Source organism: Anser anser (assembly GCF_964211835.1).
Source record: "Anser anser genome assembly, chromosome: 1".
Classification (NCBI taxonomy): Eukaryota; Metazoa; Chordata; class Aves; order Anseriformes; family Anatidae; genus Anser; species Anser anser.
Genome location: NC_139720.1, coordinates 155994830 through 156011035, shown reverse-complemented (window position 1 = coordinate 156011035; position 16206 = coordinate 155994830). Strand labels below are relative to the sequence as shown.

Sequence of the window (16206 nt, the reverse complement as noted above, 5' to 3'; positions counted from 1 at the left end):
TTCTGTTTTTGTTTGCAGTGGTTTCAGAGTGCCGTGAGTAAAGAGGATTGCATGCCCGAAACACTGAAAAATCTCATTTTCTCCAACTTCGAACCTTTGCACAAATTTCACACCGGTTTTCTCAAGGAAATTGAGCAGAGGCTTGCTCTGTGGTAAGATTGTTTTTTGTTATTTAGCAGTGTTTTTTCATGCAGTCTAACATTTTTGCACTCCCCTTTTTGCTAATTCTTTGTGATTTGATTGTTGTGATTAATTTGTGAAAGCCACAGATATCATTTATTAACAGAATTCATACATTGAATCATGCTTTGTTCGTGTTTACTTGACAAACTCTATTGTTCAGATATCTCAGTCAGGTACAGACACATGTAAATGAGATCATAACACCGGATGAAGCTTTCTTTTGCTAAATGTCAGTGTTTCTATATGGCCGCTCTGCTGAAAAAACATGCTGCAAGCAAGGCTTATGAGTAATAAAGAGGGGGAGGTGAAGGACCAAATCCTCTTTCTGTCAAATAAGGGTGCACAGCACCCTCTACAAGTTGACAGAGTATTAGGAAAGGATATTGACCCTAAAATTTATTTATCTTTAGCTTAATAGTGGTAGTAAAACATGGCATTTTTGTGAAATAGCTGTGAATTGAGTAATTCTGCCTGGGCAAGACTCAGTGCATTTGACTATTGATGTCTGAGCAGAGGCAGCGCAAAGAAGCCCTGTCCTTGCTCTGATTACACCTGTCTGGACTGGATTGTCGTGCTCTGTGTCGGCATTTTATGGTGGGTTATCGGTCCTGGGAACCCAGCTTTTCCTTCTCAGTTACAAAAGTGACCGTGGAAAAGTGGTGTGAAAGCAATGAATGGGTGCCCTTGCAGGCAGACCTGATGAGTGCTAATCAGTTTAATACCTGTGTAACCAATGAATCAAAACAAAAGCAAAACATAATCTTAGAGTGGATGAGTTTAGCTCTTGTACTGTGATGATCTAGGTCACTGAATGAGAACACAGCACGCTGCAGACTTGTGCTTTCCAAACCCACCCTGCGCAGTTCCAGAATTAGCGAGTTTTTTCTGGGGACAGGGGACTGCCTCTCAGAGCTGACATCCTTGGCCAGGACTTCGTGGTTGATGTTTGACATAAGCTTACTTCCAAGGCATGTGGTGCACAGCAACCCTGGCTGCATCTCCTTTTCTTCATTGGGCTGCTACTCTTTTAATTGAGTCAGGATTCTTACTTGCTGCTGTTAATTGCTTTTCAGTAAGGAATATTTATGGTGGGTACTTCAAGAAGCCTCCTTTAAATGTTGTAAATAGTGGTTGTTTCTCTGCCCACGGTGTAGGATTAACAGTAGTCGGGGTGAGGGTGAAGGGTGAAGTGGTGAGAAAAGGAAGATTTATAGTTCGTAAAGGACCAAGTTCTGCTCTCTATCAGACCAATCTGATCTAGCGAGTTTCATGGGTGCTGATTCCCAGGGCACATGTTGAAATAGATTCCCTCCATACCTTTCCGGTTGCTGGTGTTATTACAGGTGGATGCCAACTTCCTGCTCAGATGGGATGTTTTTCAGAATTGAATTATGCTGCAATAACAGCCTAACCCTAGGCTACTGGGATTAGAGAGTAGAGAACAAATCTCAGCTTTTGGAAACAGCTGCTAGAAATGACTGTGCCTAACTTGAATTCAGCTCCCTGTAGAAGGGCTTGATGAAAAACACACTTTTTTTATAAAGAGTAATGTGGAAAAGAGATTGGTACGAAGTCAGACTGGCCAGGCTTCTTAACTTGCATTGATACCCTTGATACATGGGTCTGGAAGCAATAGGCGAATGTTTGGAGCAGAAGTTGTCCCACTCATTTCACGCATTGCCAAAGTAGCATGCAGTTTCTGAGAGCTTCCAGTCAAATGCAACTTTGGCCAAAGATGCTCTGATCCATATGATTTTGGCACTCCAGTATCTCACTTTCAGGTGAGCTGTCACCCACACTGAGACGTAACCTATGAGCAAACAACAGAAAGAGGCAGGGAGTGAGTAACCCTGGTAGTAAGTGCATTTCTTGGATGCAGTTTTATCCAGTATGCTTCTTGGCAATATGTTCTCTATCTCACCTTCCTCTGAGCCCTGCATATCTGGGTATGTACTGAAACAGAAACACGGGACTGTTGTCTGCCTTCCTATGCCCGTGACACAAAGCATGAGGAAGCTGCCAAACTCCTGGGTGCCTGGTGGTAACCACAGCCTCTGAGCTTGTGCACATGAGGCCAAGTGAGCCCACAGCAGCACGTGTAAGCAGACAGTGCATTTCACAGAACCCCTGTTACTCTGAGGCATGTTGCCTTTCAGTTTCCAGTGCTTCTTTCCAAGATTCACACTGGAAGATGGCTTTACAAACTTGTGTGAAATGTTTTCAGCTAACTTTGCAGCTGTAAATGACACAAACAAGATGGAGCCATTCTTCAGTCACTTGAGAGATCTTGGTGGTCTCCAGTGTGCTGTGAGGAACTGAGATACAGAACTGCAAATGCCCCCCATCAGTGAGGAGGTGGAACAGTGTTAAGGGGGAGATGATGAATGACTGCTAATGCTGTGTGAATCTAGTTCATTCGCTTTTCTTCAGAAGAAGAGACCTTGAGAGGCAAATCTGGTGACTTTTAGAGAAAATCGAACCATGCAGAACATTTTTTTTTCCTTTTGAAATCCATAAAAGGTTCAAAGACTGCAAATAAAACTTTGTGTTTTCCAATTTGTGCATTTAAGGGACAGAACTCTGCACCCCCCTTGGAGCCTCAGTTGCTGTGAGGTCCCCAAACACAGGCACTGAAGTGAGGCATCTGAGGAACTCAGCTAGAGTCACTGGAAAAAGAAACTCTTAATGAACATTTAGGCTTTTTTTTCCCCCCTTTTCAGTTAGCTTCTTTTAGAGCTGAGTAAGCCTTTTGTTTTCCAACTTTTCCTTGTCCAGAGGCTATGGTTTCACAGAGCAGGAAACCTCACTTTAAGACTCCTAATACCATATTAAAACTGCAGTTTTTCTACAATACAAAGCGCTGATCTACTGTGAAGTTACTTTGCAATTCAAAAATATTCTGATGAGGTAACTTTGTCCCAGCTGGGCACCTCACTCTGACTTTGGCAGATCAGCTCTTGCATGTCCTTCCACAGTCAGTGTAGAGCTGCCGTGAATTCTCTATCAGCTGCTCTGATTCGTTTGACAGAAGTGCAGTCACGTTCCTTCTCCTGACCTGGACTCAGCTGGCAGCCAGCAGTGTGGGTTTACCTAGAGTAAATGTTTGTTTTTAAGGTTCTGGAAGATTTGAATATGTGAAATTGGAAGGGAGGCGGATTAGCTGGCAGGTGTTACTTTGGAGGTGTTGGGTTTTTTGTATGGTGCCACAGATGCTGAGATAAGTTGCAAGCAATAAACTCTATCCTATAGAGATTAGTGTTTAATTAAACGGTGAGTGACAAAAATAAACCGTCCCTCAGTGTGTAGAAGAACAAGCTGGTGGCAACGTGGTAAGGAATTTCTTCAGCAGCATGGTCAAGGTCACTTAGCTCAATGCCTGTGCTGTCATGATTGTACCAATCTTTGGCCCTAGGTATTTCTGAGGCAGTGGACTTCGACACGTTTCACCACCACAGCGCAGAGCACTGCCCAGCCACTAGAGGTAGGTCCTTGTGAGCCTGGCTGCCACCGAGCTCCGTGGCACTGCTGCAGTCAGGGGCTGTCAGGATTCGCGCCAACTCATATCTGAATTTTGTGCGCCAGCTCTTTTAGATTTCCAGGTAGCGGGGAATGAAGGTGAGACACAAGCGTGCTCTGCATTCATCAGAGGGTGGCAGCATGTCCTACAAAAAAAAAAAAAAAGGACCTTTGGATGAAAGCATTGTAGACTTCAGGCTACTGAAAGCCCCTAACTACTCAGGTGTGTTGTGGGAGCTCCTCTGAGAGGAAAAGCCTCCATCCACTGTGAGCAATCTGTTTTCCCCTGGTGAGTAGGATGCTGGTTTTTATCAGCTCTGTGATAAATAGCAGTTCAGCCTGCTGCCTCTGACTTGGATCGAACTGAAGCTGGTGCTCTGTAAAAGAGCTGTGAAGGGACCAAGGCAAGGGGAAGACCACTCATAACCATTGGTGATGACTCTGTGGTTTTAATTTATTTAAACACCTATAAACTTTTAGTACTTGGCTCAAAGAAGCTCAGATTGTGCACATTATTGAAAGCATTTCTGGCTTGCTCGAAGGCTTCTGAACTGTTTGAATCTGCCTTCGGAGGCAGATTGTTTGCTACCGAACATCTGAAGGGCTGGAAACCCTTTGACCCAGTTATAGATTCTGGCAGGTCTGATTTGTTTCTTCATACAACCCACCCATTTTTCATACTGCATTTCCTAAGAGCAGCAGATCTCAGTGAGAAAGTTTTTTAACAAGATGTGAATTGATGCTGACACCAATAGCCAACTGCAGAAAATTGGAATTTACTGCATTTTTCACAGCCAGAGGTTCTGGCCATGAAACTGAGCCGATTCGCAGCGCTTTTACTGTGTGGCATCACAAGATCAGCAACAGCATGCTGTGGCCAGTGTTTCCCACCTGCGTGGGAAGCCTGATCCCTGTGCTGTGCTGCTACCAGCTCAGTGAAGCATCCCAGGAATCCCATCGGTTGCCCCAGCTGTGCCAAGCCCTCTGTTGATGGCACCGACCATGTTCCTGAGTGACAATACCCACCCGAGGCCCTGTGCCTCAAGGAGAGGAAGGATGGCCTTGGTGGATGGAGAAAGGCAGGCACGGGGCTCTGCCTGCTTGTGCAGCAGGGGAGGAAGAAGAGGGAAAAGGATTAGGCAGCCACTTGAGGTGGGAGAGGACGGTGCACGTGAGCCTGTCCTGTTAGCACGAGCCAGGAGGAGAGCATCAGGCACTCTGGTACTGGGTACCGGGACTCCTGGGCCAAGCTGCCCCTCAGCAAGGCTCTGGGTGCAAGGCCAGGAGTTCCCAACCCTTTTTGGTACACCATATGGGAGCAATATCCCAGTGCCTTAAAGCTGGCTCCTGTTTTTCAGAGTCCTGAGAGATTTTTTGGTAAGGAGGAAGAGGTGTGGGCAGTGCAGACAGAGCGTGGCATGCTCCGTTAGCATCTGGCCAGCTGAATCCAAGAAGTCAGTCACTCTGCTCCTTCATTTATGTAAGCTGTCTAATAGCCTTGTCATTTGGGCGATCACAAGCTATGTTTTCCAGCCAAAAGATTGAGCTCATCTTTCCACACCCATTTAAGTGGTTGTATTTCGGGTTTCCACACTGGTTTCTGACAGAAATTTCTGACAATTCTGACAGGAGGAGGCAAATGGAGAGCCATAAATTTTACCCCTTCAGTCAATCACTAAGGCACTGCAGAGAGCAATGCCAGGGCAAGCCAGGATAGCCATTTCTACCCCAGGAAGCCCTATTAGGAAGTGTGAATTGGTGTTTTGGGCCTTATCCATGTGCTGGAAAGAAAAAGCATTACGTACTTTCAAGAAATGTGGGCAGACTCATCTTCTCACCGGGAAGCCGATGATTTGACTCCCTGTTCGAAGGCACTTCTGAGGAAAGCTGCTGCCGCTCAGTTCTGCCAGATGTGGCTGCGAAACGTGTGCCTGGCAATTTGCAAGAAAGCTCTTAGATCTTAGCATATGAAAGGAGGAGGCTTTCTGAGTCCTGATTGAGGATTCATGGGAGCCAGTTTGAAAACCTGTAATAAAAAGCACTCAGAGAGGTGTTAGGCAGATGAGCTAAATGCTGATTTATTAACCATTTTTTGTTTGGGAAATAGTACTTGTGGTCAGGAAGAACAGCCTGATAAACGGTTTGTGTAAACAAAGCTGCAGTCCTTATCTGCCTTCTCAAACGCACGAGTGCTGACGATTCAGCTGGTTCCTCAATGTCTGGTGGTGGCTTGTCTGGGAACGCACAGGTTTGGAAATGTCTTACAAGGTGTGCAAGGAGGTATATATTTGGGGTACAAATCTCATGGTCACACCATGTGGAGTCCTGAGACAAAGTCCTGGTGACACTAAGTAGGCCTTGGTGCATTTAACTCCATTTTAAGGAGACAATTTGTATTACTGAAGTCATTTTTGGGTACATCTGGAGATTAGAGATCTGCTACACCCAGATGTGTTTGAAGTGATGGGAAAGGAATAACCAGTCCCTGACCAGTCACACCCAGAGCCCTGTTAGGGTCATTTCAGTGGCCCTCCCAGCTGGGATGCGCCCAGGATCACCTCTGTGGAGGGGCCACTGCAGGGTGAGAAATCACATAATCATGGTATCACAGGATGGTTTGGGTTGGAAGGGACCTTAGAGATCACCCAGTCCCAACCCCCTGCCATGGGCAGGGACACCTCCCACCAGACCAGGTTGCCCAAAGCCCCATCCAGCCTGGCCTTGAGCACCTCCAGGGATGGGGCATCCACAGCTTCTCTGTTCTCTTCTCAGCCACAACGTCATGGTGTTCTCAGTACAGATGTCCATGCCAAGGTGTTTCTTGCTCTGATCTCTTCCTGCTTAAAAGCATTGCAACGCATACTTGATGTGGATTGGGTTTCTCCCACAACAGGGATAGCTTCCCTAAGGCTTGGTGGGGCTCTGGGTAGCTCTGGTGGCTTCAGCAGTACATGTCCTCTGCTCTCAACAGTGTCCCTGCAACACTTACTGCCTGGAAGGACAACTGCAGCAGCATCTCTAATGGGCAGGGTGCTGAGAGGCACTGCATAATAAGCACTGTGAGAGAGGAAGAGGGTGTTTTGCTTTTACTGACTCCTGTATTTCACCTGCAAAATGTTTGTCTTACGGAAAAGGTAGTTTCAGTGGGGAATGTTTAAGGTATTGCTTAATACTAGAACTGTGGTTAGTAGTGCTCTTAAAATGTCCAAAGGATCTAAGTGCTTAAAGATGAGCTGTAGTACCCAGGAGGGAGATGCTGTTCCTAAGCCTGTAACAGAAGGTCACACACTCAAATAGCGTTTGCTGCAACTGCTTTTTTTTTCTTTCTTTTATTTTCTGCAATTGAAAGGCTGCAATTTTATGTTTTTATGTTGACCTGGAAAGAAATCTTCATTGAGATACCTTTCCCTCCTTTGCCTTGCCACCACCCCCATCAGATTTTTGTGCCTTCTGCTGGCATTTGTGGAGGGCTGAGGATAGTATGGGCTGACCCGAGATATCCTTTCATTCATTTTTCAGTGATGTGCACTGAGTAGCGTGCATAATTGGAAAATCCAACATAGCTGCTTGCGTGGGCTCTGGTGGCCTTTTTTAGTATTATATAAGGTACTTTCTGAGTTTCTTACCAGGTAAAAAGTCGGTCACCTCCTCTTTGCTTGCAATTGTACACTTGCGTTATGGTAAAAAGGAAGGGACTGTTTGTAGACAAGTGGGAAATGAGCTTATTATAGAACAGTATCTCCACTTTTCAGCCTCATTTTCAGTAGCATTAGACCTCCCCACACTAAATGGAGCAAGAGCACATAATGTGTGGGGAAAACAGCTTCTGCATTTTCTGTAGGATCAGCCCTTGATGAAAGTTTGTGGGAATCTATTCCCTGAGCTGTCGCTTGTCACTGGCAGATAGGCACCGTGTCCAAACAGTGACCCATGAAGACAAGGAGTAAGAACGATTCAGCCATCGATGCACAACAAATAAGCAGCTTCTTCCCCCTCAGCAAGCTGAGTGTTGTTATTCAAAACATACCCCGCAGGGAGAGCTCTCTTCTCTGCTTCTGTGCTTTGGGCTTCTGAAGCAGTAAGACACCATCTGATGGGTTGGATTTTTTTTTAATCGTCTGTGTGTTTGGATGCTCTTTGGGCAGGGGAGGTTCTTTTCTTCTTATTTATTTGGGATTTGCATGTAGAGGAGCTGGGGAAAAGAGTGATGTAGTGTAGGGATTGCTGCGGAGTCAAGGCAGAGAGCTGGGGTGGAGTGGAGGACGGGTTTTAGGAGGTAGATGTGAAGCCATCCTTTTCCTGCCCTCCTGGCCCCACGCCTAGCTTTAGCTTTCCGCCCTTCTGCTCTGCATCACAGCCCATGTACGTATGCATCATCCCCAGTGGGAAAAGCATCTCTGTTGCAAGGGGTAGCGTTTGTGTGGAAATAAAGAATCAAGCAGGGAGAATGGTTGGAATGAGGGGTGGTGCCTGGCCATCACATTTCTGGATTTTCGTAGGGTTTTACCTCTTCCAGCAGTACTCATCTGCCTATAGCACAGGTTACATCTGCTGGCCTGGCTGCTATGATTCAGCCAGCTGCTGGAGAGAGGCTGTTGATTTTGGGGATCCCTCTTCTCTCCCTCTTTGTCTCTCTGGCAAGATGCTGAGCAAGATGTAAAAACCCACAAACTGTTTTAAAAAAAAAAAAAAAGAGGCCTCGGGCAGAAGCTAATGAAGGGGAATGTTCCTGATGCCGTGCGTGTGGCTGACGTGATGAGATGCTGTGCAAGCAGCCAGTGCTGGCAGAGCTGAAGAGGGGCCAGGGGGTCAACTTTTAGGAAATAAGGACCCGACTGTTCAACGAGCAACCGCACTAAATATTAGCTGAAGTTCACAAAGTCAGTGGAAGCACTCACTGTGACTTCGGTAGGCTTGGGGTCAGCCTTTGAGTAGCTAGCTGGTGGATACAAGCTTGGCAAGGAGTATTTCAGCCAACTGATGTGTAGTCTTGAGATCAGAAAAGCAATTTTCTATTTAAAAATAACAGCCTGCGATGATGCCCTTAATATTTATCTTGGCACTACAACAGAAAGGTACCAAACTGCTGAACTCCATTAGATTAAATCAAACGGAAAGACATAAAAAAGGGCCGAGGCAATGCCAGAGAGCCAGAGAATAACGCATAAAGCAAGAATTCTCCTAGAGATAATTACCGAACACCACGTCGTTCCTGGCAGCAGCACAGATTCATCTGGCTTTGACGTTTCTGGGATTGTGTGCAAATGCTCAGCGTGAACCGTTCGGGATGGGATGCTGCCTGCTGGCTGCACGGGCGGAGGGCTGCTGCCACTCGCTTCCCACCAGCGCGGTGCTACTGCCTTGGACTTCAAATGGTTGTGGTTTTCGGTCGGGGGCGCTTTGATATGTGCCACTTTGAGCAGTGCGTTAGAGGCTGGAAAGTTTTATTTACAGCCTCTCGGAGGAAAGCCCGGTGGGGAGAGCTGCTGGATGGAGAGGACATGGGGGAAGGGGAAGGGAGGGAGCAGCACGGGGGGGGCTGACAGAAGCTTCATAGAGAGAGAAACTGGGCTTTTGTCCTCAGGTAATTCAGAAACTGTAGCCTTGTAATGTCCATACATACATACCTCTGTTGTTCCTGGCAGTATAGACCATTTCTTAGGTTTATCTTTCATAGTTTTGACTATGGCAGCGTTTATTTAATGTAGTGCTTTTGCAAAATTGGCAATGCTAATTGCAGCTACCATTGACACAGCCTGACTTCCTACCCCTGTGTAGCCTTTGGTTTCAGAAAAACATAAAAAGTCTTACGGAGAGCTGTATTTTTCTTACTTAAATAGCCGTGTGAGTGCCTGAGAGACTTAACACAATAGAAAATAATTAAAGGCAGCCTATGACACTGGATATTGTTCAAACGAACAAGGAACGATCCCTTGTTTATCAGCTGAGACCCTTTGTGGAAGGATAAAGTAGAGGATGTTTCTATGTAGCATTCATGATCTGTGCCCTCTGCATTTCCCAGTTAGAAAAGTATGCAGAGAGGTTATCCAGCATGAACATAACCATGTCTGTCTTTACAAAACAAAATACGTCTGAATATGTCTATTCATGTAATAACGTAGAGATTTAATACATATATATATGTATTTTCCATGGGTCTTACCAGTGGAAAGTATATCCTAACAACAGCTGCAAATCACATTGTTTGATTTGGTGAGTGTGGGACTTCTGGCTAAATTGCTGCTACTGAGGAAGGCAGGGATTTACCATCTGGTTGTCCATTTATTCCTTCACTGCACACAATTTTCTTGAAAGAGTAAACTACTGCAAATGAGTGGAAAACAATATATCCATTAGCAGTAACACAAAACAGAGGTTCTGTTATTCTTGGGCTCATGGAGAAGTTGCTTATATTTCTGCCCTCTTCCAAGGTAGGTGCATTTCTTTGTCCAAATTGCAATTGCTCTGTCTATAGATCTGTCTCCTAATAAGCAGATGTGGGAATTGCACTGGATTTAAAACAAAGTTGAGGACAGCTTGAAAAAAAGCCACCCTGCAGGAGCCTTGAATGCAGTGTTAGCAGTTGGAAAGGGGAGGGGAGCAGTGCTTCTCCTCTCACCCCCCTACTGACTTTCTTTTGAAAATCGAACTTAATTGGAACAGATCTGTACCAGTTAGGTTCTCATACTCATGATTTTTTTCCTCTGGTGTTCTCTAAATGATGTTTGGACTCATCCAGCATGTGACATCCCTGCCTGTCTCGCACATGGGCTTAGAAGCAGAAACATATTTTTCATCAGAAGTTGGGCTTCTCCCAAAGGGAGCACCCACCCAAGTGCAGCTGGCTGGGTGGGAGGGGAGCAGTTTGCAGTCTTCATACCAAAAGTGATATACTGAAAGTCAGTTCTCTGCCAGTATGTAACACTCATGAGTCAAACCCAGATGCTGGGCAGATTATTTTTTCCCCACTGTCCCTTGCACAAGCAGAAAGCTTTTCAGAGCAGGAGCCTCCTGTTTTGGGGTGCAGTTCTTGTTTCCTAACAACATCGTCCTTCTGCTCTAAGCCCATGTATCGCAACGGTGTTTTGATGTCTTTTTCTCAAGGCATTTCCAGCCTCCTCTAGTGTGTTTGAAAACCCTGGCAATTTTCTTTAAAGGTCTAATCCTTCTGTTAAGTGCCTGCCCTCGCTATTGTCAGGAGTGCAAGCCAGGCTGGGTGAAGAGTGAACCGTCCCTGGGAGTCACGCGTCCGTCAGGAAGATGCCTCGCACGCTCCCGAGCCGAGGAGCACGGGGGTTAGGGTTTTGAAAGAAATGAGCTATTGAGTTCCTTTCTGTGTAAGTGATTATATTGCCTGACTGAAGTGTGCGATCTTTCTGTTGCTGACAGGGAAGGCCGCTCTAATGCTCACATTAAAGGAGATTACCAAAGAATCGGGGATGTTATGCTAAAGAACATCCAGAGCATGAAGGTAGGAATGATCCTATAACCATTATGCTTTGACATGGATTAGAATTAGGCTGCATTTTGTTTTCATGTGATGTTGCCTATTGTGCTGGTTTTTGCCAATTTTAATCAAAGCTTATGCTATACCAGTTTCCTTTGATGAGATATCAAGTGCTGGGTGAGCACCGAGATTGCAGAATCGCAAGACGACATTAAATTGCACAGCCCCTTTCCTCAACCCCCTCCCCAAATTTAGAAGCGATAAACACAAAAGTTCAGGAACATTTCACTTCCAGTTCTTTATTCTTTCAAATAAAGAGACAAAACATCAGAATTTTTATTTCCGAAGAGATCGTTCAAACGCCAACTGTGCCTACTTGTGCATGCAAATAAAAATGTTAAAATATTGCAGGAGCAGTGACTGGAACCTGGATCTTGATTTGATTTGGGAAACTTCTACTTGTGCGCTACGGTGCCAAGTTAGACGGAAGATTTTTGAATGAATAATTGCTTTTCAGCTTTAAAGCTGAAAGCAAAAATATGTGTATGAGCAGTAAATCGAAACGTAACGTCCTGTGGGCTGTGCTTCCACTCTTGGTCTGCCTGGAGCAGCATTTGTGAAGCCAGGCACTGCCGGTAGCTGGAACAAACTGCGTGGAAGGCAGGCACAGGAGCCCTATGGACTCTTACAGTACGGACAGATAACACACAGCTCACCTTGTTAATGTGTCTGTGCATCCAGTCTGCCCTTCAGTGTCTGGCAAAGGACAGCACTACACGTTCGGCATGTGGACCTCCAAGTGCTTTCCAAACTACTGGATAAATCCTTCCCTGGTCACCTGCCGCTTGTGCATTCAGCAGCCTTGAGTCCTTGGCTGGAGGAAAGGGCAGTTTGGACTTTATGGCTCTCCTCAGATGGTAGTTAGTATTGAGCGCATCTTTCAGAAGGACAGACGGATGTGCAGGGAGGTTAAGTGGCATGGAAGCAGTTACAGAGCAAGTGGGAAAAAAGAGAACGTAGAAGTCTTGATTCACAGTCCCCAGGACATAGACAGCTTTGTCACCAGTAAAGCAGTCTTACCCTTTCCGCAGTAGCAGGAACAGCTTTTTCCCCTCAAGACACAATTCAGATGCATTGCAAGAAACGCAGGGGGACTTTTCTACCCCCACCCCTCCTCTTTAAAGGGATACACCTTTTCACAACGTTTTTGGAGTCTCAGTGAGCTCCTGACACATTGTCCTGCTCTCAGTACCTTGCAACATTAAATTTTGTCCTTCACTGCCTGCAAGTCCTTCAGTGGCACTAGCCCAAAGACAGTATACAACCTCACTGTAGCTTAGACCCATTGGTGTGCTTTCACCTTTGCTGTTCTCCCTTTCCCATTAGAGGATTTTGTTCCATTTGCTTCGATAAGCAAATCACTGTCACCACTGCTGATAACAACAGATAATGCAGAGGAAGGAGGCAAAACCCAGTTTGACTTAAGGAACTGCATAGGAAACGATAAAGTTAGTTAAAACTCTACGTCTTTATCATGAGATCTGAAAACTGACACTCCTTGTTTAATTAACTTAGGAGAGAAGTCAAGTAATTAATGGGCAGCCTCTGTACTGGTCCCAGGGCTCTGCGGTGTCATTGCCTGCTGTCAGAGCTGCAGGCCCGTAGGACAAATACGTAGCCTAGGGATGAAGTGAAGACTGCAGGGAAGTCGTGTTTCTGGTGAAGATGTCACATATCGCAGGGAGAGGGAGTTGACTGGAAATGTGTCAAAAATCACAAGCTCTAGATTAAGCCAAACTGTCTTCTGAAGTCCATTCAATATACACATTCGATTTTGATTTGTTGCTGGTTAATATTTTGCCAGGTGTTTGGAGACCCTATTTGGCTGCTCAGAGAAGCTCTGTGCACCCTGAAGATTCAGGTCACCTTCTGTAAAACACAAACAAAACCCCTACGTTAATTGTCAATAAAATACTGCTGAATTGTTTTAGATGAGACCCATGAATGAACTGTGATTCTGGGGCCTAAGTGAAGTTACATGTTTCATGCAAACCTCATTCACTTGCCGGTGCATAACTCTCCCACTACCAGTGGGATCATTTTAGAGACTGCACTAAGCAGAAGAGGACGTAATCCAAGCATGAAGGACTCTAACATAGCCATTTCTGTTGGAGAACTGTATGTGTGTGTCTGTTCAGATTCCCAGGAGATGCAACTTCTCATTAACAACAGGGAAACAGAAGCCAGAAGTCCAGTTGCCTACATCTCAATTCTCCAAAACCACCTCAGTGATCTGGGGCACTTAAATACCTTCATCCTCCTACAAAATCCTATTTTGTTTCCTGGCACTGGATTCCTCTCTCTCCTTGTTGCTCCAGCTTGCACGAGCTATGTTTATGTCATCTCCTTGCCTTTGGACTTCTCCCTGACGCGAGACTGTTAGCTGTGTTCACTCGTGTACTTTTGTCTTACAGTGAAAGCAGTGTCCGGGGGGTGTACATCTCATTAGTAATGACATTTCTTTTCAAGTGCATGTCAGAGGCACTGTATTGCACAGCGATTCTGCTTGCAAAATCCCAGCTGCTGTGATAGCTGGATTTTTTATTGGTACAGGTTTGGGATCAATGTTTATGAGTCACATCTCACCGTGTTTGCTAATAGCTCTGCCATGTGCTTGTTCTTTCTTTGTGCCTATAAGCAATTGACAATTCACCTGTGGAAGCACAATGAGATTTTAATGGAGTTGGAGAATGGGATCAAGAACTCTCGCAAGCTGGAGACCTTTTGCAGGGACTTCGAGCTACAGAAAGTCTGCTACTTGCCCCTCAATACCTTTCTTCTCAGGCCTTTGCACAGGCTTATGCACTACAAGCAGATAATGGAGAGGCTTTGCAAACATTACCCACCAGCCCACGTAGACTTCAGGGATTCAAGAGGTAAGTGAGGGAGAAGACATCAGTTCCTGGAGCTGGGGAATGTTAGAGGTGCATGTGCAAACTAAACCCAAAAAAAGTAAGCCTACATTCAAAGAGTTGCAAAATCAAGCACTCAGAAGACTAGCAGAGGTAGGACTAAGGTTGTCCTTGTATACACATTGTGGCACGCTCTGGACAAACATTTGGAAGAGAAAGCTGCTGGGGGTTATTAAATATGCAGAAATGGCATGCAGTTCAGGAAGTCTCTTGAGCTGAAAACAGTTGGGAGGTCGGGAAAGAACACAGGAGACACACCAGATGTGCTCGCCTTGTGCTTGCCAGCTTTCCCTAGATATCTGCTGGGAACACAAAGCGTTGGCAGGTGAACCCTTGGTCTGACCCTGTGCAGTGGCTGTTGTTATGTCTTCGGGAGAGTATTATTTTTCCAGACATACAGTTTGTTCTATTACCACTTCCATGATTTGTTTCAAGAACTCAAAGCTGCCAACATGCGTGTTTTGTTTTTTTTTTTCCAAATGTGAAGAATTTTTCTTCCTGTAGTCTGAGGTCACTGCTTGCTATTTCTTTTCAATGATTTGCTTTCCTCCTTTCATGTACCCTTCCTCCTCCCCATTGTAAGCTGTCTAAATTTAATGATACCTATGTTATCCATACTGTTAGCACTCAGGGCAGATCCACAGAAGGAATGGGCAGGAGACAGTGCCCAGGATGGCTGCCCCAAGCTCTATGGTGTTAGCTGAGCTGGCTGCCTGAGTTCCCTGCAACGAGACCCGCAGGAGGCAGTACACAAAATAGGGAGGTAACTTGACCTGTGGCGATAGGAAATGCCACGGAGGTCTGTGGTACTGCATGACACAGATGTTTGCCTAAATGTAGCTGCTGCCTGGAAGATCTCAAGGAGTACAGCGAGTAGTGCCTTCATGCCTCTTAGCCAAGGCTCTGCGGTGAGGGTGATGTGCTGTTTCCCACCCCCCCGCAGAGTGCACCAACCATCGAGGTTTGATTCCTGCTCCGCTTTTCAAATGGACACTAACACAGGATTCAAAGGTGAAAAGGGACAGTGTGACTTGGGGACACCGTCGCTCTGGGAGCACAGTCTTTTACTAAGGTGCTTGCAGATTTTAGTTAAAGGTCAGGGTGTAAAGGCAGCAAGAAAAGGGGAGATGTGGATGTGAATCCCACCACGTGCCAGGCAGCAGAGAACACAGGTCTCTTGTTAATGTGTGGATAAACTGTGCTCTGAGCAACAATATAAGAAGGAGGAACCACTGTTACTGTGCCATTAGCTGTATTTTTTAAATGCAGAGGGCTGTAACTCCTCTTCCAGTACTAACCTCAGTCAAAGATTGTGTTCAGCCCATTCAGAGGCTGCCTGTCAGTTCAGGTGTATCCAGGTGCTCATGTACGTGATAGCACAGGGAGCAAGTCTGTGCGCTGGCCCCCCAGAAAAGATAAAGTGATTTTCAGCCCAGTTCCCTGAGTTAAATACTTCAGCAGAATCTTTTGACTGGTGCCATGAATTGACTCAACTATTCCTACAAAGATTCTGTAGCTAAAATAGAGCAAGAAACTGACTGTCTTTTCGTTACAACACTCCGTCCTTAGTAAGATGATGTTCAGAGTTTGTGTGGGTTTTAGTCTGCCCAAGCAGGTTTATTACTCTGTGAAGGAAAAGGGTGTCATAGGGAAGGTGATGTTCATGAATTGCTTGCAGCAGACAAAAGTCTTTCTTTTTGAACATCCTTGTAAGTTTATAATAAGCATTTCACGGTTTTGTTATCTAGCTGCTTTGGCTGAGATTTCTGAAATGGTGGCTCAGCTCCACGGCAATATGATAAAGATGGAGAACTTCCAGAAGCTGCACGAACTCAAGAAAGACTTGATAGGCATAGACAATCTGGTGATCCCAGGAAGGGTAAGTAACAGAATTGTGACCAAGGTTTGATATCATTTCAAAGCATTAGGTATATTTTAGAAATCTGATTTTTTTTGAGCATCTGTGAAATTGCCTTTCCGCATATGAGCCTTTTTTTCTCACAAAAAGCTATCAAATGTAAGCATAATAATACCATAGAAAACAGTGGCCTTTAAAATGGGAAGAAGCAATCATCCTTATTATTTTTT

At 45.4% G+C, this 16206-nt stretch overlaps 1 protein-coding gene across 12 annotated transcripts in view; it reads left to right on the top strand.

Moving 5' to 3' along the window:
- Window positions 1-16206, top strand: part of FARP1 (FERM, ARH/RhoGEF and pleckstrin domain protein 1) — a 224700-nt gene that overhangs the window by 188906 nt on the left and 19588 nt on the right. For all 12 annotated transcript variants that reach the window (XM_083851708.1, XM_083851718.1, XM_083851715.1 and 9 more), the window contains 4 exons: window positions 19-152; window positions 11089-11170; window positions 13845-14082; window positions 15867-15997. In XM_083851708.1, the coding sequence (XP_083707834.1) occupies window positions 19-152; window positions 11089-11170; window positions 13845-14082; window positions 15867-15997 (585 nt within the window). The remainder of the gene's footprint in view (window positions 1-18; window positions 153-11088; window positions 11171-13844; window positions 14083-15866; window positions 15998-16206) is intronic.